Raw genomic sequence first — 25,582 nt, forward strand, 5'->3', positions numbered from 1 at the left:
ATTCATGAATATGTATGTTATATTCACATATGAATAGAACATAGCTTGCTGCCATACATACATTATTCGTATGTGAATACAACAAGAATGACTTACATATGTTCTATTCACATATGAATATAACAAAACATATTCATATGTGAATAAAAAAAATATGAATACATATGTTTTATTCAAATATTCATTCGTGAATATCAAACTCATTTATCTTCTACTTACTATTGAATGAAGGTAAGAACACTAACATTTCCGATAAAGATTCACCAACAATGAGAGAAACAAGATCAATGCAGAAGAGGAAAAATGCGAAAGGTACAAAATTCCTATCATATCTAATATATTCATATATAATAAAATTGTATCTATTAGTTATATTTTTGTAATAAATAAATATTAATAAATCAACGAGCATATATCATACTCATATATCAGTAACTTATTCAAATATTATATGTTTTCATTTCCCAGATAAAAAAGAAACAAAAGTACCAAAGAAAATAAAGCATCAAAGCAGAAAAAGTCCATCAAAAAGGAAAACTCCTGAAAAACAACAACTACAAGATTCAGACTCTGATTCTGAAAGTACTCATCCATCGAAGGAGGCAAAAAAAAAAATGAGTCACCAATCAAAAAAGAAAAAAAAACCAATGGTAAAAGAATTTTACTCAATGAAAAACAGATGTTCACCAGAGGCATTACTATCTGTAATCCTTGGGATGAGCAAAGAAAAAAAAGAACTGGAAAGGGATTTTGGAAATTCACCATACAGACTCTTCTTGAAAGTTGGAGTTTCTGTAAGTTTATGTTCTAACCTTAATTCCTTCCTTATTCATAAATGAATACACCAATATGATGTATTCATTTATGAATATTATATTTTTTTACAACTTAAATTCACATATAATTATACAAATATGATGTATTCTTTAACATAATTATACATATTCCACTGAAATTCACATATGATTATATTGGTTACAGACTGCTTATCTAACTTCACCATTGTCTGATGAAAGAAAATATGAAAAATTCAAGGATAACTTTCATGACAGTACCAATGGGTACAAAAAAAATGTTGAACATAAAAGATATTGACATTGTATGTTAATTAAAGTTGTTTTTTTATATATATTTTATCAACAAAATACTTACCATTATATACATAAAAACAGGTATTCTTTCCAATTGTTAGAAGTTCTCACATTTTTGTAATTGTCTTCAACTTAAACAAACCGTCAATTGAAATTCTAGACAATAGTGCAGTTGAGGGGGATTATGAAGGGAAATACGGAGTAATATTGAAACCTTTGGTATGTACCCAGTTCACAACAACATAAAAGAACCAATTTATTAAATATATAAATTTTATTTTATTTAATGATCAGAAAAATTTGTTTGTGAGATACTTTAAAGAAATAAACCATCGAAGAGCAAATGCAATCTCAAAAGAAAGTATCAAACCCCAACGACTTGAAATGTCATGGAGAACAGTTAAAAACAAAGTTGATTGTGGGGTCTTTGCAATGAGACATATGGATACCTATATGGGACAACCACTCTCAAAGTGGAAACCAGGTCTTCATAAAGAAAGTGCAGTTCAGCAAACTACTTTAGAGAAGCTCAGACAAAGATATGCACACATAATGCTAACTTCTGAAATTAACATGTTGAAGGCTCAGGTGTTGGATCTTGCTGAAAAATATCAAAAAGTTGAATTCAAAGTGCGTACTGATCATGCATAAAGGGCTATGCAAACAATTCAAAAAAGGTTAAAAGAATATTGATGATTGCTTGTGAAGATGAAAGAATATTTAAGTGTGATGCTATAGAACAGTTTGTGTTGAAGATGAATGAATTTGAAGTACATGTAAGATGATTCTGCGAAACAAGATTTAAATAGTTTGTTAAATGTTATTGAACATCGTTTTAATATTTTGTGAAATGCTTATGAACAGCTTTTATTATCTTGTGTTGAATGATTATGTAACAGAAACAACTTCGCTTATTTCTGTCAGTTTTTTATATTTAAATATTTTCAACGTTTATTTATGTTTATTCATAAATGAATACGAATATGATATATTCATTTATGATTAAATTAGGAGTAATATGTCAGTATAACAAAGTTCATATATGAATATAACAAATTTCATATATGAATATAACTAACTTATTAGTAGAAACAAGTTTGCTTATTTATGTCATTTTTTATATTCAAATATTTTCAAACTTTATTTTTATTTATTCATAAATGAATACGAATATGATATATTCATTTATGAATAAGTTCAAAGTAATATGTTAGTATAACAAAGTTCAAATATTAACATAAAAAAGTTCAGATATGAATATTACTTATTTATTAGTATAACAAATTTCACATATTTGTATTCATTTATAAATAATTTACAATATCAATATAACTTATTTTATAGTAATTTAAAAAACAAATATCAACATATCAATTTACCATATCAATATAAATGTGTATTATTCATATATGAATATTATTGTTTATTGTTTTTATCTGCATATATTCATAAATGAATAAAACAAAAAACATTAAAAAAAACTAAAAAAATCCCTAACTGTCTTTTGCGGATTTAGCAGCTTCAACTCTTTCTGGACTAGTACGTAAATTGTGTGGAACTCGTTTTCCACATCCTGAACACATTCTATGTTCTTTTTTAGAATTTTTATATGCTACTTCACCTGCACTTGGAATTCTTTTCTTGATTCCAGAACCTTTATTGCTTTGAACTTCAGGAACATGAATATTAATCTCTTCTGGAATAGGAATAGTAACACCCAAAAGCTTGCATACGACTTCACCATCTGTCTTTCTTTTCAATCCAGAAGAAATATAATCACTCTCAAATTCCTTCAACAACATTTGTTGTTTCTCAGCAAACAAAACCAATCTCTTTTTGTCATCTCTTACAATATGCAAACATGATTCAAAACTATAATATGAATCATTGACTACCTTTACATTCTCACAATCACTTGAATCGGATTGAACAGAACTAAAACGATAATTTCTTGATATCACATCCTTTCTCCATGTCTTCAAAATGTACCTTTCAGGAATTTCTTTAACACCACATCTCATCATTATTGTAAAAGCATGTCTGCATAAAACACCTATACGCTTAAAATGTTCACAACTACAATTTATTTCTTTCTCTTCATCTTTTATTTCAACCTGATACAAAAACAAAATTTACACATTTACATTCATATAAGAATACTCATATCAACACTCATATATTCATATAATATTCATATATTCATATATGAATATTCTCATATTCATATATGAATATTATTACATTTTTCATAAAAAAACAAGTAAAATTACCTTAAATTCATTTTTAAAATCACTTTTACTGTTGTTGTGCTGCACAATGTAAACTTCTCAACCATCTTCAATACCAACATATGAGTATGTACAGAAAAATCATGCTTTATATATTTCTTTTTGCACCTCAAAAAATAATGTACTTGTATAAACCTTTGATGCTTGCAGTTCTATTTCTCGAGGTGTTTGCATTTTATATGATGTTTTCTTTGATGCCTTATCAAGCTCTCGTTGAGTATTCCTTTTCTTTTGAATGGCAGTGTCGTAATTCATCATGAAATTCAAAAGTAAGTTCCCACTTTCTGAATATGTATTAAAGGATGAATTCATACTCTCTGACCTCGATGTAGTCTTCATCAAACCACACATTGGAACATCACTAAAATATCCAGGTATCCATGAATCACGTATTGTAAACATGTCTTTAAACCATCTTGTGTCTTCAAGATTGAATTCCTTCATAAGCAAACCCCACTTCACCTCAAAAACATCAGGTTTCATATTAATGTCCCAAACAAGCTTCGAAAACCTGTTTCTAAAGTCTGTGTTTGTAAATAAATCATATGATATCTGTATTAAAACAAAAATATTCATAAATGAATAAATAATAATAAGTAAAATAACAATCAATATTCATAAATGAATATACTAATAAGTAATATATTTGAAATATATTAAAATAATACCTTTTTTTCAACTTTTTCATTATATGTCACATACATAATCAGTGCTTTGAATTATGAAACACATTCTCAACAGCTTGTTTTATTGCAGCATCTTGATCGGTTAAAACAAGTGTTGGTTCTTTCCCATGAGTTTTAAGAAATGCTTTAAGCAACCAAGAGTAAGACTCAATGCTTTCATTGCTTAGCAACCCAGATCCAACAGTAACCGATTTTTTATGATGGTCAATAGCAGTAAACGGAACAAAAACCATTCGATACCTAACAAACAAAAAAATGTTCATTAAAGTGAATTTTTGATGTTTTAATAAGTGAATATAAAAATATTCATATATGAATAATCTATAAACAAAAGTAGATAAAATAACTTACTTGTTTGTTTGGAAAGTCGCATCAAACGAGATAACATCACCAAATTCAGCATAATACGCCTTCTCCATTTCATCAGCCCAAAACATACAGTCCAAAACGTCATCTTAACAATTAAACTCAAATGAGTAATTTGGATAGTGAGCTCGACGGTCATTCATTGTGTTTACTATCATTTGGGCATCTTTATAACCAATAACCCTGATGATATCTCTCCTTAAATTTTTATAGTCAACTACTTTGGGCTTTACAAACTCATACCCACCTCTCAGACTTGCCCTCAACTTATGAGCCATAGTTGGACCTATTTTTGATGTGGAAGCACGCACAATAAACTCTTTTTCTGAATATGACATTTGTCTCGCCTTTTTTAAATCGCTTCTCTTCTCAAGTAGATGGTTGTGAAGTTCATCAAACTGAAAAACTTTATAATCTGGAGTTCCATACACAGATTCAAATATAATCTTTGCTTGACAACCAATAGCTCTTGAATTTGAATTTTGTTTCCTCCTAACACCACTTGTACTTAATGTGTCACAAGATTTCTTTTTCTGTTTACCACCACGATTACATATAACATGTTTCTTCTTTATAATCTTGTTATCAAACCTTGACTATGTGCTCAGTCTAACATCAAAACCACCAATTTCAGCATACTCAGAATACATTTTGATAGCCAACTTTAATGATTTGAAGATTAAACCCTTAAATGGAATAAGTTGAACATGTACATCTGGCATATCGACATGTTCTCCAATTATATCATCAAAATATTGTGCATCATGTACTGAACTTGAAGATTCACCACCTAAAATAATAATGCATGAATAAAACAATAATATATATGAATACATAAAACTCATATAAATAAAACAAAAAACATTCATATATGAATAAAACATTCATATATGAATACATAAAATTCATGAGGATTCAAAATATATAAAAGAAAAAACATCATAAATGGTCCCTGTGCTTTCCCAAAATTTGAAGTTTAGTCCCCGTGGTTTAAAAACATCATAGATGGTCCTTGTGTTTTCAAAACTTTTGACGATTGGTCCTTATTTCTAACTCCGTTAACTTTTGTCTGTTAATTGAGGGGCATTTTCTTCATTTCACACCACAGCGACCATTTATGATCTTTTCAGTTATTTTTTAAAAAAAATAAATAATAAAATAATATGCAAAGGGTCCATCTCTCTCTCTCTCTCTCTCTCTCTCTCTCTCAAAGGTCAACCTATGTATAGTAAGAATTATAACTTTTTCTTTTTCTTTTTCTTGTTCATTTATTATTTTCTTGACCATCTTAATTAATTCCACTCCACAGACCATATTCCATATTCTACGGATTCATTCATCTCATTTTAAAGCACCATCATACCTTTCCACACCTCACACCACCTTACTAATTATTTCCCTTCATAATACCTTCGATTGGATTCCTCTTCTTCATATACACATCCATCATCAATTCATTTATAAATTCAACAATCAGATAGGGTTTGATGGTCTTTCTGACGAAGGTCTTGCCTTAGAACTAAGCCTTAACTCATCGCCATCCATGGTCAAACCTAACACGATGGGTTCCACAAAGCATCCATATCAAAGTGTTAGATGGGTGCTTTACAGGTTATGGTGCTGGAGTTGGATGGCCTTTCAAACCATCACAATGGGTGGAGTTGGAACACCAAGATTTGATATAAAAATACATCACTGCTAATGTTACGATTCCTTCTAATATCTTTATTCCGATAAAAAAAACCCTTGAATATGCTTTTACTAACCCTTTGAATCTGCTTCTTTATTTTGAGATTTAAACTTCGATTTGGGGTTTTTCAAGGTGGATAAACTTGTTAATTTTTTTATTTGAAGTAGTTGGATGGGGTGTGTTGCATCTAGATTTTAGCAACAACTCTGATCCGAGCCAAGGAGGTGCCGGAGGACAGACGGGAAGAAGTGGCGGTGCGCCAAAGACTCCATTATTTGCTTCTCACGAGAACCACCACAGTTTGTCAACATTCTTGGACATCTCCGTCTTTGTTCTTCAGAAACACCACCATCAAAGAAGTTACCTTTCATCAACATCGAGTTCTAATTTCCAGACGTTTCATTCACCTGCTAACTCCTACAATGTCATCGTCCTTCTGTTTCCTATTCATCGGAAGGGAGGGTAAGAGTTTCCTCGACATTGATTTCTCCGGTGACTCCATTGGGTAAGTTCTTCCAGTGATTCATACTAGAGGATGATTCTCAGAATGTGTTTCCCATTGGCGGTGTGTGTGTATTGGTGTTCTTGCACTGGTGTCGACGGTAATGGATGATAGAGAAAAGAGAACGAACAGGTGGGTGGGGAAAAAAGGTTTGCGTTGGGAGTGATGAATGTAATAGGAGAGAGAGAGAGAGAGAAGGAGAGGGAGAGAGAGAGAGGCCCTTTGCATTTATTTTATTTTTATTCTTTTTTTAAAAAATAACTAAAAAGATCATAAATGGTCCCTGTGGTGTGAAGTGACGAAAATGTCCCTCAATTAACGGACAAAAGTTAACGGAGTTAGCAATAAGGACCAATCATCAAAAGTTTTGAAAACACAGGGACCATCTATGAGGTTTTTAAACCACAGGGACTAAACTTCAGATTTTGGAAAACCACAGAGACCATTTATGATGTTTTTTCTATATAAAATAAAACATAACTTATTCATATATGAATAAAACGAAAAAAAATAATAAATTCAAAATTACAATTAACACACGTTTATTCATATATGAATAAGACAACAATTTATTCATTTTAACATAGTCATATGTAAATAAAACATAACTTATTCATATATGAATAAAATGAAAAAAATAATAAATTCGAAATTACAATTATCACAGGTTTATTCATATATGAATAAGACAACAATTTATTCATATTAACATATTCATACGTAAATAAATGATAATCAACAAAATTAAAAACAACAAAATAATTCAATAACTGATACCTTCAAAAAAATGAGTTCTCAACATCTTCTTCTACTTCACTCTCACTCATAGAAGAATACAAATCACCATCAATAACACTAGAATTCGACATAATACACCAAATGATCTATATAAATAAACAAAAACAATCTTAATATCGAATATATCTCACAAAAAAAAGTCGTAAAGATGAAAATCTGGTTAATTTCGAATATATCTCAACTCAACGTACAAAATATCTGAAAGAAACTTAAATCATATAGGATCATATAATGTAATTAAGCAATCTCTCTCAGTACAGAGCGTAAAAACTACAACGATATAACTGATGAAATAAATATCTCAAACTAGTTAACAAAAATCCGATAAAATAACTCCAATGCATATTCGAAACTTGATAATCTTAATAATGAACTCCGATGAAACAACTCCAAAACGAATATAATAAGCGTAATTTCAAATAAATTATAAAAAGCAATAATCTTGATAATGAACTCCGATCTATCCGATTCAAACGATATACATATCTGATTAAATCGGAACTGAAAACGAAGTAGAAAACTGAAACACGGATGCGAAACTTCACGATTAATGGAATGAAACGTATAATTGCTAACGAGTTATTTAAAGAAAATAATCTTGATAATGAATTCCTCATATCCGACTCAAACGAGATAAAGATATCATCAAATTGGAAACTGATAACACGAACAGGTAAGTTCTATGTAAAAAAATTGCTAATTTACAAAGATACCCTTAATGAAAATGGACACGCGTATTTTTTTTTTTTTTAATTTGAACATGTTAGATAAATGATTGACTGAAAATGATTCCCTCATTCTCAACCTTTTATATTTTCTTAATTGAATATATATATATATATATATATATATATATATATATATATATATATATATATATATATATATATATATATATATATATATATATATATATATATAAAAGAAGTAAATTGATTATGAAGTTAATATATAAAGAGTTTTTCTAGTTTTCCCTGTAAATATTCGTCCCGTCCTATAGATTTCGTTCTACGGGTAAATCGACTTACTAATAAATAAAAGAAGACACTATAATATCAATAAACCAATTGTGTTTTTTCAACGTTTCTATTTTCCGTATTTATGCAGATAATAATAAAAAAAATCTAATCATCGAAAAGTTAAAGGAAAGCTAAAAACCAAAACAAAAAATACCAAAAGAAAAAAAAAAAAACAGTAAAACATGGAGATACTTTTTTAAGGATATTATCCATTTATTAAGTTATAAATATTCATAAAGGTATTATCTTATAATTTACCGAATCCGAGTATTCCTCATCTCTACCGACTACAGTCACTAGTCGACTCACCTGAAAACATCCAACGACTTTGCAACAATGATTTTTAGTTTGAACAAAATTGAAACTTAATTATTATTTAATAATTTTTTTTAAATAGTCATTATTTTTTAATCAATGAATACCATACAAAAGGTTCGGATGTGGTTCAAAAACAGTACCAAGAAAATCACTTAATCACTTATCCTCTTGTGAATCATCAAATATTTACCAAAATAAAAAAACATGAAAGTCAAAGGTGTATGTTCAATTTCGTTGATAGAATCATCAAATATTTATGAAAACATAAATTGGCTTTCTTGCACAAACACATTATAGCCTTATGTACACAAACTTTGCGAAATTTAGAATTTACTTACAATGAACAAATATAAATTAATCAATAAATGGAAAATCTGGAACATAACAAATATACAATACATCATTCGGACTAAAAGGTTGGTTTGTTAAAAACGACGGGAGTACCACAAAATACCTTCTTATCAGCAACATGGAGAGGTAATCTTACAATATTAACCTACATTTGCAAGAAAAAAGCTTACACTTAGAGTCATTAAAAGAACATAGGAATGGGTAAAAATAATGAAAGTAGGATGCTGACAACATTAAAGATTCGTCAAATCATCAAGAAGTCCCATAAAAGGCAGAACTTGTAGTACTCAAAAGGGGTATATGCAATAAAAGAGGATGCTATAATAATGGAAACAATGAAAGTGCAATGTCATATCCCGGTTCGTAAATACAAAGCAAAAAAAAAAAAATTAAAAAACATAGTTTACTTGATTCCTTTATTATAGCATTTTATTTTCACAAAAATACATAACTCTACAATAAATATGGAAAATGTTGTATCAATTGAGGCAATGTTGTCTATACTGGTCCATTTATGTGATTTTCATAAAAACACATACACACATTGAGAGAGAGAGAGAGAGAGAGAGAGAGAGAGAGAGAGAGAGAGAGAGAGAGAGAGAGAGAGAGAGAGAGAGAGAGAGAGAGAGAGAGAGAGAGAGAGAGAGAGAGAGAGAGAGAGAGACCCACACACATTATACATACATCATACATACTTATAAAGCTAACATTTTTTCTTGAATCTCATGCATTTGAAACCCCCATTTTTTTTTCTTTCACCACATTCATTTGAAACTCCTATGACTTTTCAATTTCTTTATAATAATAATTATTATAATTTGGTAATTAGGTTGAATAAATATCAAACCTAATATGCAATTATATATAAACTAAATTTCAATATTAAAATAATATCTTTACTTCTACTTATAAAATATGTTTTTAACTTTTAACATATTATACTTAATTTATTAGTTTTAATATATTGTTGGATGTAAACCATTATCATTTTAAATGTATAATTTTTGAACAATTTGTATAAAATACTTAAATTATTAACTAAAATATAACATTACAGACCCAACTTAAATATAAATTTTATTTAACTTAAACAACCCAAAGAATATTTTATATATAGTTAAAAGTGATAAATTGTAGTGTCTTTCTAATAATGATTATAAGTCGGTTAATAAGGTTAAATAAATATCAAACTAAAGTGTAATCATAAATAGACTAAATTTCAATTTTAAAATAATATATTTACTTCTATTTATAAAGTTATGTCTCTAAATTTTAACATATTTTACTTAATTTATTAGATTTAAAATGTTGTTGTATGTAAACCATTATCAGTTTAAAGCTACAACTTTTGAACAGTTTAGACAAAATACTTAAATTGTTAATTTAAATATAACATTAAGTGTCAACTTAAATATAAATTTCAGTTACACTAAAAAACCAAAGAATATTTTGTAAATAGTTAAAAGTGATAAATTATAGTGATAAATGCAAAAACTAAATTGTAATATCATTTTAACTAAAACATTTCCTAAATATATTTTTATAATCGTTAAAAAATTTCAAATAAGTAGCTTAAAATAACTTACAATAACAAAATTAAAAATAACTCTATATAAATTGTTATATTGTTACCTTTAAAATCAAAAAATAATGTTTGATGTTTTAAATAATTATAATGATAGAAATTACAACATTAAGCAAATAAATTTTAAAATCTTAGTTAACAATAACAACAACTATAAATAATAATAAACCATATATGATAATTAGTTTTGTTGATGTGTAACTCGCGAGTAGAAGTCATTCAAACGATTGAGGTTATGACGTTATAATAAATGTATATATTATCATATAATTCAAAATAATCAATATATTATATCAAATTAATATACGAATTATTATATCAAATTTAACAACAACGTTAATGTTATATTTAAAAAAACATATATTTGTAAAGACTTCAACTATATAGGTGTTACTGCGCATTACAATATCAACTCAAATATAAATTCCAGTTCCATTTAAAAAACTAAAGAATATTTTGTAAATAGTTGAAACTGATAAATTGTAGTGATAAATGCAAAAAACAAAATTTTAATCTCGATTTAACTAAAATATTTCTTAAATATATTTTATAATCGTTAAAATTTTCTAAATAAGTAGCTTAAAATAACTTACAATAACAGTAGTTAAAAATAACTCTATATAAATTATTATATTGTTAGCTTTAAAATAAAAAAAACAATGTTGGATGTTTTAAATAATTATAATGATAGAAATTAAAACATTAGGCAAAATAAATTTTAAAAAATTAATTAATAATAAAAACAACTATATGTAACATTAAATCCTATATTATATTTAATTTTGTTCATGTGTAAGTCACGGGTAGAAGTCATTCAAACGATTGAGATTATGAAGTTATAATAGATGTATATATTATCATATAATTCAAAATAATCAATATATTATATCAATATAGTATATACAAATTATTATATCAAATATAACAACAATGTTATTGTTATATTTAAAAAAACATATATTTATAAATACTTCAACTATATAGGTGTTTCTGCGCAACGTGCGGGCATTCGCCTAGTAGATAATATATACACAGAGTTAGGTTCAATTGTTTAAACTAAGTATTGTGTTATTGTATGCATAAATGTGGACCAATTAAAATTAAGTAAAAAATTAAATAAATAAACAACGGTATTTTAGTAATTTGATAATTAGCTTCCACAAATAATCCCTATAATCTTGCTAGCATTCAATTTTAACCTAATTTCTTTTCTTATATACAGCCGATGTCTTCCATGAAAAAAGAATGAACTGAAACAAAAAGAAGGGCTTTATTTCCCCGTGTTCATCACCTGACTAACACCGGCAAAGATCGGGGAGAAGCATCGAGCTAAGATGGGCAATCGATATTCGATATATAGGGATTACTAATTTGAAAAGATATAACATTTCGTTCTTCTCTCAGTTTCAATTTCTCTCGGTTCTCCCCTCTTCAATCACAACTTCTTGAACTGGGATCTGTACGTTCCCAGATTTTTTTTTCTCCCCTCTTCTCCAATCAATCGCATGGTTCTTCCTCTCTTCTTGAAATCGGTGGTAGGTTCTTAATTCCGATCGACACCACCCCTAGTCACAACTACTTTTTTCTTCCAATCTGATCATAGCACTACCATGAACTGATTACTGCCCAACCATAATTTGCAGCGTTCGGGATCAGCAATCACAAACGGCAGTGCCTGTGGAGGAAAAACTACTCATGTGTGTAATCTTGTTGTAACAACCATAAATTTTACGCCAAATTTAAACTTTTTAAATCATAAATAAAAACCAAATAGCATTGTTTACAAAATGTTTTCAAATCATTTACCATCAGAGTGTCCCAAAAATCATAACATAAGGATGAGGAGCAGTACGGTCATGCCTTCGCCTTTCCATGACCTCCTAAAGTACCTGGAACAATAAACTGAAAACTGTAAGCCCGAGGGCTTAGTGAGCTACCCCCAAAATACCAATACTACACTGACAATACCATATCAGTAATAATTAATCAATCAACATGCATACCGGGCCATCGGTCTGACTGGACCGCCCTGTAGGGCCTACAGTCTGTCTAAATGTATCCCGAGCCTTCGGCATGACTGGTATGCCACGTGGGCCTACAGTCTTCCCGAACCGCTCATAGGGTATATTGGCCTTCAGCACAAAACAGGACCACCTTAACCCAACCACAAGCAAATAACCATGTGCACATATAACAGGTAATCACATAACAATCCATAGACAAATAAATCGATCTAGCAGATCATAAGGCATAGCAACATCCTAACCAGCATACCGACCTAACCGGTCACTAATATAGCATCATCCTATATACCAGGACACCGACCTAAACCAGATAAATAACATAATATTGTCCTAATTACCAGGACGCCGATCTAATCAGATCAATAAGCACATAAACCCATACATGTACTAATATAAGTTATAACTATCTCACAGATCATCGATCATAGTAATCTCTCATAACCAAAACACCGACCTAACCAGGTCACTATCATATCAATCCTAACGGATCATAAGAGCATGACAACATACTGTCTATCTGGATACCGATCTAACATATCATAACCACATGTAGCATACCACAATAATAACAACTAAAGGGCCGACCTTGGTGCCGTAGACCCTATCAATATAATGAGGATAACTCACCTCGCAGATGTCGACACGAAAGGTAAACTCCAACTCTCGGACCACTTGACACAGGCTCCACCACCTATCATCATAGTACGTCATACTCATAAGTCCTTAACCTTATAAGGTACCCCATAACCCACTAATCAACCCCTGGTCAAAGTCAAAGCCCTCAGTCAAGGTCAACAGTCCATGTTGACCCCAACTCGCCGAGTACCATCGGCTACTCGCCGAGTTCCTTGAAATACAATCCAACTCGCCGAGTCATCGGGGTGACTCGTCGAGTTCCTTTGATTCTCGTTCGAACTTTAAGGCCACCTGTCGAGTTCCCTCCGTGTAACTCGACGGATACACACTCATACATATCCAATAGGAAACCCATCTGACTCGCCGAGTTGTTCTTCAACACGTCGGGTCTTATGGCGATCTTCATCGGACTCGCCGAGTTGTTCATCCAACTCGTCAAGTTCACGACCATCTTCATGTGACTCGTCGAGTCAACCTTGAGACTCGCCGAGTCCATTCAGTCCTTTTATCATGCAGACAATTTTTAAGCCACGACAAGGCCCCAAATTTTAGATCCAACTTCCTTAGGCCTGCTTATCATGTAAAGTTGCAAACTTTACGATCATGCAAGGCTCCAATGACTCAGAAAGCCCAAACTATGCTTGAAATGGGGTTTTACACTTAGGGAGGGGCTCAAACTTGCCAAAGCTAAGAACTTTATGGTCCTTCAATCCATAGAGAGTTCAGATCTGAAGTTACAACTTCAGATCTTGGCTCATACTCTAGGAAATGACTTTATAACTCAACCAAGAACCCTAATCTCCAACCAAGGAGGTCTAGAACGAAGTAGAAAGGAGGATAATAACTTGATACTTTCCCAAGAGATGACAACTGGAGTAGATCCGGATTTTCCGCAAGCTCCTTGCTTCCCTAGCTCTTTTCACCAAAAATCCTCTTCCAAGCCTTCAAACACACAATGGGCACACACACACGTATTAGGGTTTGCTAAGAGACTGCAAAGAGGCTGAAAGAGGTTTATGTTCCCTTAAATAGGGTGCACAACCCTGGGATTTAGGGTTTCAGCTGCCAACTCCTACTCGTCGAGTCCCAATATGGACTCGTCAAGTAGGTTACTTAACCCGCGATCCTTCCCGTTGCTACTCGATGAGTAGATTAACCGACTCGTCGAGTAGGGCTTAACCCAATAACTCATTTTTAGACAATACCTGAGAATCGGGGCGTTACAACTCTCCCCCACTTGATCTAGACTTCGCCCTCGAAGTCCGCTGGAATAAACAATGTCGGGTAATGCCCGTGCATCTCCGCCTCCGGCTCCCATGTCCACTCGGATCCCTTCCGATGTTCCCACTGTACCTTTACTAAAGGTATTTCCTTGTTCCGCAGAATCTTCTTCTTCCTTTCCAAAATAGCCACAGGCCTCTCCACATAGCTCAGGCGCTCATCGACCTGAATGTCATCCAATGATACCACTTCCTCCTGGTCCATAATGCATTTTTGTAATTGCGAAACATGAAATCTGCTGTGGATCCGGCTAAGTTCCTTCGGAAGCTCTAGCTTATAAGCCACCCTGCCAACCCTGGCGATAATCCTAAACGGCCCAATGTAACGGGGACCCAATTTTCCCCTCTTCCTGAAGTGGATCACACCCTTCCAGAGTGAGACCTTCAGAAGAACCATGTCATCCACCTGAAATTCCAGCTCAGATCGTCGTCGGTCAGCATAACTTTTCTGCCGGCTCTGAGCGGTCTGCAGTCGCTGTCTAATCTGCTGTATCATTTCGGAAGTTTGCAGAACTACCTCTGTCCGACCCATCACTCTGTGCCTAAACTCGCCCCAGCAGACTGGGATCCTACACTTCCGCCCATACAACTGCTCGAAAGGCGGGACGCCAATACTGGAATGATAGCTGTTGTTGTAGGCGAACTCTGCAAGCGGTAGGTGGGAATCCCAACTCCCACTGAAATCAATAACGCACGCCCTCAACATATCTTCAAGGGTTTGAATCGTCTGCTCACTCTGCCCATCGGTCTGCGGATGGAACGCCGTGCTAAAATGCAGTGTCGTATCCAAATCCTCGTGGAACTTCTGCCAAAAACGGGAAGTAAACCTGACATCTCGATCAGAAACAAGAGAAAATGGAACCCCATGGAGAGAGACAATCTCTCTGACGTATAGGTCGGCCAACTTCTCTGCCGATGTACTCTCCCGTATGGCTAGGAAATGGGCACTCTTGGTCAATCGATCCATGATAAACCATATAGCATCGAACCCCCTTGCCGTCTTCGGCAACTTCGTGATGAAATCCATTGTGATCCTTTCCTATTTCCACATGGGAATCTCCAGAGGCTATAGCTTACCATGTGGCCTCTGATGCTCGGCCTTGACCATCCTACAGGCCAAGCACCTCTCAACAAACCAAGCGATATCTCGCTTCATACCAGGCCACCAATAACTCGAACTCAAATCATAGTACATCTTGGTGGCTCCCAGGTGAATCGAAAAACGAGACTTATGAGCCTCCTCCATCACTGTCTGCCGGACCCCTCCGGACATCGGAACCCAAACCCGACCGTAACAGGTCAACAATCCGCGGCTATCCTGAACAAACCGGGCGCTTTCGCCCTTAATCCTCTCCAACTTCCAGTTCTCTAGCCTCATGCCCTCAATCTGAGCATCTCTGATCAAACCCACCAGTGGGGAATCCACTATTATCCTCATACACCTGGCTGGGGTCGAGGACCCAGCTGGCTTGCGGCTCAAAGCATCCGCAACCACATTCGCTTTACCAGGATGGTAAAGGATCTCGCAATCATAGTCCTTGACCACATCCAGCCGCCTGCCCTGCCTTATGTTCAGGTTCGGTTGATCCATGATGTGTCTCAAACTCTTTGTGATCCGTGTATATAGTACAACGGACCCCGTACAGATAGTGCCTCCAAATCTTGAGAGCGAAAACCACTGTTCTCAACTCAAGATCGTGCGTAGGGTATCTCATCTCATGCGGCTTCAGCTGCCGCGACGCGTAGGCTACCACTCGTCCCCTCTGCATGAGGACTGCCCCCAAGCCTGTGATGGATGCATCACAAAATGCCACAAAATCCTCCACTCCCTCAGGGAGTGTCAACACCGGCGCCTCACATAAACACTATCGGAGGCTCTCAAATGCCCTCTGCTGCTCGGGGCCCCACCAGAAATCCACCCCCTTCCTCGTTAGACGAGTGAGGGGTACGAAAATCTTGGAGAAATTGTAACTCCCCGTTTATTTAAATAAATTAATAAATGTAAGTCCCAGACTAATTTTGGAAGAATTTTAGATGTTGAGGGTTAAAAGTGTAAATTACAGATTAGTTTTGTAAGTGCTTATGAAGGTAGGGACTAAATGGAAATTATTGGGACTTCATTGAGGAGATTTTAGAGGCCTAGGGGTTGTTTGGTAAATTTCATACCTAAGTTGTAATGGATTCTAATATTCAGGGTTTAAAGTGTAAGTTTTGGATTTCATTTGAAAGGACTTCATGGGGAGGGACCAGAAATCTAATTATGGGGAAATAGTTATTTTGGACGGGTATATATGCGTTTCTTAACCCTAACCCTAACTGGTAGCACCAGCCGCCATCCCCACCTTATCACCCTTCGTCCAGCCGCCGCTTCCGTGAGACTATCATGAACCGCCGGCAAGCCCTGCCCCCTTGCTACTCTGATGATGGGTACCGAGACTGTTGTTGCATTATTCCTTCATCCGAGACATCCGTCTCTCTTCTGCTTCCAGTCGATGATGAAGGTGGGAGCCGTAGGTCGAGGAAAGCCGCTGAAGCTCTTGGTGTCGGCGAGAGCAAGGACCAACAGGATCAGAATTTTAAGCTGTGAATGGCTTGTGCAGGCTGTGAACGATCAGAATAGCATTGGGCGTGGTGACTCTCCGTGTTGCTGTACCAGCTCGTTGTTCTTCTCCATTCTTCTCCGGTCATAGCTATCGGGCGTTCGCCTTGCTATCGCCGCCATCGCTTCGTTCTTCTCCCACCGTTCCAGTCGTCATCCACCAACCCGAAGAGGATGAGAGGAGAATCGCGACACCGCTGCTGTTGTTTTTCCCCGTCGGAGTTGCTTGCGTGTGCCTTGCCTCCACCTTCGCTGTCGTCGGCAGCCCTTGGGTTGACGTTTGCGTTCTTCCGGCGATGCCTACCGTCTTGGCGGTGACTTTTTGGGTGTGTAGTCGAGTTTTCTTGTGGTTGTTGTGTTGTGAGAATTATTTGAGCGATTTTGGATGGAAAACCTACCGCCACCAGCTCAAGGTGGTGGCTGCCAGCCTGCCACCGCTTCTGCCACCGCCGGCCACCACTTGGGTGGCTGTATGTGTGATTAGTTTTGTGTGTGTGTGTGTGTGTGTGGTTAATTGAGATTTAGCCTTGTAAAAATGTAATTTGAATTTGGAATAATGAAAATGAACCAAACCACCACCGTGAGGTGGTGGCAGCTGCCGTGTGCCGCCATTGAAAATCACAAACGGCAGTGCCTGTGGAGGAAAAACTACTCATGTGTGTAATCTTGTTGTAACAACCATAAATTTTACGCCAAATTTAAACTTTTTAAATCATAAATAAAAACCAAATAGCATTGTTTACAAAATGTTTTTAAATCATTTCCCATCAGAGTGTCTAAAAAATCATAACATAAGGATGAGGAGCGGTACGGTTACGCCATCACCTTTCCATGACCTCCTGAAGTACCTGAAACAATAAACTGAAAAATGTAAGCCCGAGGTCTTAGTGAGCTACCCCCAAAATACCAATACCACACTGACAATACCATATCAGTAATAATCAATCAATGAACATGCATACTAGGCCATCGGCCTGAATAGACCGCCCTGTCAGGCCTACAGTTTGTCTGAATCTTTCCTGAGCCTTCGGCATGACTGGTCCGCCACGTGGGCCTACAGTCTTCCCGGACCGCTCATAGGGTATATTGGCCTTCAGCACAAAGCAGGATCGCCTCAACCCAACCACAAGCAAATAACCATGTGCACATATAACAGGTAATCACATAACAGTCCATAGACAAACAAATCGCTCTAGCAGATCATAAGGCATATCAACATCCTTACCAGGATACCGACCTAACCGGTCACTAACATAGCGTCATCCTATATACCAGGACATCGACCTAAACCATGTCACTAACATAATACTGTCGTACGTAATTACCAGGACGCTGATCTAATCATATCAATAAGCACATCAACCCATACATGTACAAATATCAGATATAACTATCTCATAGATCATCGATCATAGTAATCTCTCATAACCAAAACACCGACCTAACCAGGTCACTATCATATCAATCCTAACGGATCATAAGGGCATGACAACATATTGTCTATCTAGATACCGATCTAACATATCATAACCACATGTAACATACCATAACAATACCAACTAAAGGGTCGGCCTTGGTGTCGTAGACCCTATCGATATAATGTGGATAACTCACCTCACAGATGTCGACACGAAAGGTAAACTCAAACTCTCGGACCCCTTGACACAGGCTCCACCACCTATCATCATAGTACGTCATACTCATAAGTCCTTAACCTTATAAGGTACCCCATAACCCACTAGTCAACCCCTGGTCAAAGTCAAAGCCCTCAGTCAAGGTCAACAGTCCATGTTGACCCCAACTCGCCGAGTACCATCGGCTACTCGCCGAGTTCCTTGAAGTATAATCCAACTCGTCGAGTCATCGGAGTGACTTGTCGAGTTCCTTTGATTCTCGTTCGAACTTTAAGGCCACCCGTCGAGTTCCCTCCTTGTAACTCGACGGATACACACTCATACATATCCAATAGGAAACCCATCCGACTCGCCGAGTTGTTCTTCCACTCGTCGAGTCTTATGGCGATCTTCATCAGACTCGCCGAGTTGTTCATCCAACTCGTCGAGTTCATGACCATCTTCATGTGACTCGTCGAGTCAACCTTGCGACTCGCTGAGTCCATTCAGTCCTTTTATCATGCAGACAATTTTTAAGCCATGGCAAGGCCCCAAATTGTAGATCCAACTTCCTTAGCCCTGCTTATCACGTAAAGTTGCAAACTTTACGAGCATGCAAGGCTCCATTGACTCAGAAAGCCCAAACTATGCTTGAAATGGGGTTTAATACTTAGGGAGGGGCACAAACTTGCCAAAGCGAAGAACTTAATGGTCCTTCAATCCATAGAGAGTTTAGATATGAAGTTACAACTTCAGATCTTGGCTCAGACTCCAGGAAATGACTTTATAACCCAACCAAGAACCCTAATCTCCAACCAAGGAGGTCTAGAACGAAGTAGAAAGGAGGATAACAGCTTGATACCTTCCCAAGAGATGACAACTTGAGTAGATCCGGATTTTCCCCAAGCTCCTTGCTTCAAACCACTTGCTTCCCTAGCTATTTTCACCAAAAATCCTCTTCCAAGGCTTCAAACACATAATGGGCGCACACACACACACACGTATTAGGGTTTGCAATGAGACTGCAAAGAGGCTGAAAGAGGTTTATGTTCCCTTAAATAGGGTGCACAACCCTGGGATTTAGGGTTTCAGCTGCCAGCTCCTACTCGCCGAGTCCCAATATAGACTCGTCGAGTAGGTTACTTAACCCGCGATCCTTCCCGCTGCTACTCGACGAGTAGATCAATCGACTCGTTGAGTAGGGCTTAACCCAATAACTCTTATTTAGACAATACTTGAGAATCGGGGCGTTACACTTATTGAAATTAGGGTCTCCCTTTATGTTCTCATCCTCTTCAGGGCCTGATCCAGCCAACAAAGCACTTCAAAAAAACCTCACCACCTCCGACGCTGCCCTTATCTAAGCAAAAAACTGACATTTCAATTGAAGAACCACCATGCAATTTCAATCTAACAATTAGGGCTTTTGTTTTCCATTCCTCTATATACCGTTGTTTCCTTCTTCTTTGTACAATAGTGGTGAAGTAATTGATCCAGATGAATTTATTAATCTTGTTGGTGGTTTGTTGATGAGTTTTGCTCCTGGAGCTCCGGTGAAGATTTCCCTTTTCTTTTGGTTCTGGAACAGAAAATACTGAAACGGAGCCAGGTGGGGAAGATGATAGAATGGTGAAGTGAGAAAACTCGGATGAAATTAGGGGAAGGCTTTGGGTATTTGCATCCTCTTGTGTCTATTGTCTGCTAGATTTGTTGTAAGTATTTTCTTTCTCATTTAAATTTCGTTGATTTATATATATACACAGACCACACGAATTAAAAGATAGATATATAGGGATTACTAATTTGAAAGGTGATCTAAACAGAGCACAAAACGACCAAGGCTATTTTGGATATCAGCAATGGTTCCTTTGATTGATATATAACGAAACTAAAAGTACACTAATCAGTTTTTACTTATTTATTTATTTGTGTGTGTGTGTAAATATATACAGATTGGGGAATTAAAGAAGGGACTGAACCCCATTCTAGTTAAGCATTTCTGTCACTAGGGGTAATAATGTAATTTCTGGTAACAACGTAACATGTTTTGCTTTCAAATGTTTCTCTCTTGTTTACTGGGAATTTAACATCTCTAATGTAATTTACCATCTCTAGTGGTGTTCTTTGGCAGGAAAACAATGGTGATGATGTCTTCTTTGATTGGACATGTTTCTTTTGATTGGGTTTTACTAGTTAAATAGATAAAAAAAATCAATTCTCTTGATGATCTTATTGTATAGTTGTGAATTTTGATAGATATGGAGCACATTGTGATCCAAGGGAAAGAAAATATAAATGTGTGGTACAATTCTTGAGATTGACATGAAGAAGATAAAAGGAATCATGAATTCTATTTCTGTTGGAATGAAATCATAAATTCCAATTCTGTTGGAATGAAATCATGAATTCTAATTCTGTTGGAATCTAAACTACAATTTGGTTTTGTTTTCACAGAAATGGACCACATTGTGATCTAAGGGAAAGAAAACATAAACGTGTGGTATAATTCTTGAGATTGACATGAAGAAGATAAAAGGAATCATGAATTCCAATTCTGTTGGAATGGAATCATAAATTCCAATTCTGTTGGAATCTAAACTACAATTTGGTTTTGTTTTCACAGAAATGCTTGAAGAACGGACCGTGAAATTGAAGGTGATTCTAAGCAACATTATTCTTTTATAATGTATTAGTGTCGTTGTTAGATTTTGATGTTTTCTTTCCTGTTTTGACAGTTTTTTTAGTTTTATTCTTTAACAATAAATGTAATTATTAACAATTGTTACCCGTATTCTATAAGAAATAATGTATCTTTTGTTTTTATTCCTCAATTAATTGTTCAAGAATTTGTTATTCTACAAGAAGTTTTTAAAGTCATGATTAAGAAATAGGTTCGAGAATATTTTTATTATTTATGGTTCAAGAACATTTTTATTTTTGAATATACTCAAAAATACATTCTGTTAGAATGTCCGAATTAAAAAATTATAATTCGTAAAATCAGATTTTTAAAATTTATAGAATCTATGATCCCTTAAAATATGCAATTTTCTTTTATTAAATCTATATTAATTGACTAAATACCATTGTAATTAAATTAGATGATATTTTTGAATTATATTTAATTCAATAATATATATTAATCACTTCTTAAAATAAGTAAAACTGATTGGCCCACATTTATGCATATAATAACACAATAATTACTTTGAATAAAATAACCTAAGCCTATATAGACATACCCAAGTTAGTGTTGGTCATTTGGCAATATTTCTCCATACCACCAAGCAATATAGCAATCTAAAGATTGGAACATCCTTCAGCTGTATAATAGAAATAAATGCAACATTTCGTACCTCAAACTTCTTGTTATGCCTCAAGTTCTTTAAAATTCCCTATATGTGAAAAAAAATACAACCATCAGTTACAATCATGAAAATTAAAAGAGTGTAAAAATGAGATGAAAACAGAAAAAGAAAAGTGGAACCCTTGCTCTTCCGCTATGACAGAACCCCTAATTTCTCAATGGATATACAAAATTGGAAGCCCTACTCTCCATGTGTATTAGCATTGCAATGTGCTCACAAAAATAAAATCTAAATAATATATGTCTAACGGGAAAGGGTATACAAAATTGCAAGATATGAAAAAAATGAATATTCATTCACCAACAAATTTAATATAAATTGAATTTCCGTGATTGTAGAAAAGGAAAAAAAAGTGATATTACTGAAGGTTAAATTAAAATTTATTCCGACTACCATCTGCAGCAATAACTCGTGGCATGTCCAAACTTAAAGCAACCAATGGTCCTTGATTTATAGTTTTATTTGATGAGTTATCCTGCTCAGATAATGGTTACAATTTAATAATCATATTAATTTGATTTTAGGAAATTAATGGAAAAAAGGGGAACTAAATCAAACCTTTGAAATTGAGTAATGATTGTCCTAAGCATACAACATGAAAGTCAAAGTTGCCTTGAAAAAGGATGAATAGTTTTGACAGAGATCTTGAACTTGAGCTGGCATCGTATATTAGCCCTAAGCATAATGATTATCCATCTGACAAATATTTTTACACAAGGGACACTATATGTGACTACATTTAAACAGAAGTTAGTGTTAAAATGAATGATTTTGAAGGGAAGGCATGTAAAATAATTTGGTTATGCATAAAATCGTTTTGTGAGACATAAAATATGAAACTTTATGATAACACCATGCATTTGTTTCTTCCAAAAACTTTACTTCATTGAACTTTCCCGGTTTTTTCTTCGAGTTAGATGAAAAAATAGCAATTCAGGCGTACCTTTGTGTCCTTAAAGTACCTTTATGGTGCATCAATCACTCTTCCAAACCTTACACTACTACAAAATATATATATAATAACGTGAGAGATGATACCGAATGTGTAAAACTGCACACTATTAAAATTAAACATGATTATAATTACTCTGTTGTAGCTTGTTATCATGGACATGAATAAGAAGATTAATGGCCTGATCGCATGAGAAAGCTCATCTACTGACCTGAAGCTTTCCACTCCAAGCAAATGCATCAATATATTTCCCAATACAACATAAAAATAGAAAAAAAGTATTGCTTTATAAAAGTGTTCCATAAATTTCAGGTTATAGCACCAAAACCCAAATTTTGTTTGTTAAGCCAAATTGCACAATCCAATACCATACCTTCTTTCCGAATCCTTGAAAATATTTCCTTTAGATGCAGTTTATTCGGCCAACTTAAACTCAAAACTGAATAAACATCATATTTACACAACATTAATCACATGCTACTATATCAACCTTATATTGAATATGGAAACATAAATTCTTCACCAAACTTGCACACCATAATTGAAAATTTTAAAATTAGGAAGTCAAAGAACACAGGTGTAAGTTTTTAATGTTAGTATTCATGTGCAAATGTTGGTTCAGCCCTGTTGTGATCAAAACTAGTATACCCAAATAAAACAAAAGGCAGAGTTGCAGAGAAAGATTCCCAGTTTTCTTCTTTTATTCCGGATAATTAAAACAAAGACTTACAAGGCTTTTAAATAACAAACAAAACAAAGTAACTGCAAAGCTAAAACTGAATAAACGTGTGCTCCTAAATGGGTGGCAAATAAGCCCCTTATTCCTATTGACAAGGTCAATTAAAGACCAAGTCAGAATTACTTTTTCCTCCACATACTCCCCTTTAATTCTGACCTTTGTCCTCAAGCCTTATAACTCCCAAAAGATCTCTCATCTCTAAGAACTTGGGTCTTGGCAAAGCTTTTGTCAAGGGATTTGCTCTTTGTTCCTCACCACTAATGTGTTTCACATCAATTTGCTTCCTTTCAATACAACCCCGTATGAAATGAAACTTAGTGTCAATGTGCTTGCTCCTCCCATGAAAAACTTGGTTCTACATAAGGGCTATGGGTGATTTGTTGTCTACATACATCCTGACACTTTCTTCCTTCCAACCAGTTAGCTCCTTCAGCAAACTTCTTAACCATAGTGCTTGGCATGCTGTTGCGGTTGCAACCATGAATTCTGCTTCACACGAAGACAAGGCTACAGTTTGTTGTTTCTGGGATGAACATGTTATTGGATTCCCAGAAAAGTAAAATACCATCCCTGTTGTGCCCTTTCTACCATCAACATCCATTCCATAGTTGCTATCACTGAAGCCAATCAACTTTCTGTTTCCGCCTTTCTTGTATACTAAACCAAAGTTGGTTGTTCCCTTTATGTACATTAAAATATGTTTGACTGCCTTAAGGTGGCTTTCGTTTGGAGATTCCATGTACCTACTCACTACTCCAACTGAGTAGCTAAGGTCCGGTCTCGAGTGAATGAGGTAACGGAGGCTACCAATAAGTCGCCGGTAGTCAGTGGCATTGACTGACACTCCATCTTCATCTTTTGTTAGAGCAAGCCTTGGTTCCATTTGGTATTTCGATGGGTTACAATCTCCCCATGCCTGCTATTTGTAATATCTTCTTAGCATACCCAGTTTGGCTGATTGTGATACCTTCTTGCCCTTGTTGGACTTCTATCCCCAGGTAGTAGGATAGACTTCCCATATCACTCATGTCAAAATTCTTTACCATCCGCCTTTTGAATTCGGCCACCAGCTCCTCGCTTGTACCTGTCACGATTAGGTCGTCCACATAAACACCCACAATCAAGGTGTTATTAGGTTTCCTGAGCTTGTATACGACATATTCCTATGGACACCTTTGGAATCCCATCTCTTTCAGGGTCTTGTCAAGTCGATCATTCCAAGCTCTTAGTGCTTTTCGCAAGCCATAGAGCGCCTTGTTATGCTTGTAGACCGTGTTTTCTTTTCCAGCAATGAAAAAACCTGTTGGTTGAGTAACATACACCTCTTCCTGTAGGATTCCTTTCGAAAACGTAGATTTCACATCCAAGTGATGGACTTTTCCACCCTTCACTTGCTGCCAATGCCAGTACCAAGCGAATAGTCTCCAGACGAGCCACCGATGCAAAAGCCTCATCAAAATCTACACCCTTTTGCTGTACATATCCCTTTGTAATGATTCTTGTTGTTTTGTTACTTTCCCTTCTGCATTCTTTTTCAACTTGAATACCCACTTTAGACCTATCGCCTTTTGCCCTTTAGGGAGATGAGTTAATTTCCATGTATTGTTGTTTTCAACTGATTCCAGCTCTTGTTTCATCGCATTTCTCCATTCTTTGTCACTTGATGCTTCTTCATAC

General features: G+C 34.9%; 2 protein-coding genes across 2 annotated transcripts; both read right to left on the reverse strand.

Annotated features, from left to right (window-relative positions):
• Nucleotides 1-2,584: 2,584 nt before the first annotated feature.
• On the reverse strand, nt 2,585-4,083 carry LOC128132787 (protein FAR-RED IMPAIRED RESPONSE 1-like). Its single transcript, XM_052769749.1, has 3 exons — nt 4,048-4,083; nt 3,515-3,931; nt 2,585-3,205 (listed from the first exon to the last, which is right to left on the reverse strand). The coding sequence occupies exons 1-3, from the start codon at nt 4,081-4,083 to the stop codon at nt 2,585-2,587; spliced, it is 1,074 nt and encodes a 357-aa protein (XP_052625709.1).
• Nucleotides 4,084-4,085: 2 nt separating this feature from the next.
• On the reverse strand, nt 4,086-24,788 carry LOC128132788 (protein FAR1-RELATED SEQUENCE 7-like). Its single transcript, XM_052769750.1, has 6 exons — nt 24,298-24,788; nt 24,062-24,189; nt 5,046-5,221; nt 4,679-4,964; nt 4,417-4,519; nt 4,086-4,305 (listed from the first exon to the last, which is right to left on the reverse strand). The coding sequence occupies exons 1-6, from the start codon at nt 24,786-24,788 to the stop codon at nt 4,086-4,088; spliced, it is 1,404 nt and encodes a 467-aa protein (XP_052625710.1).
• Nucleotides 24,789-25,582: the final 794 nt, after the last annotated feature.

Source organism: Lactuca sativa, chromosome 3 (genome assembly GCF_002870075.4).
Source record: "Lactuca sativa cultivar Salinas chromosome 3, Lsat_Salinas_v11, whole genome shotgun sequence".
Classification (NCBI taxonomy): Eukaryota; Viridiplantae; Streptophyta; class Magnoliopsida; order Asterales; family Asteraceae; genus Lactuca; species Lactuca sativa.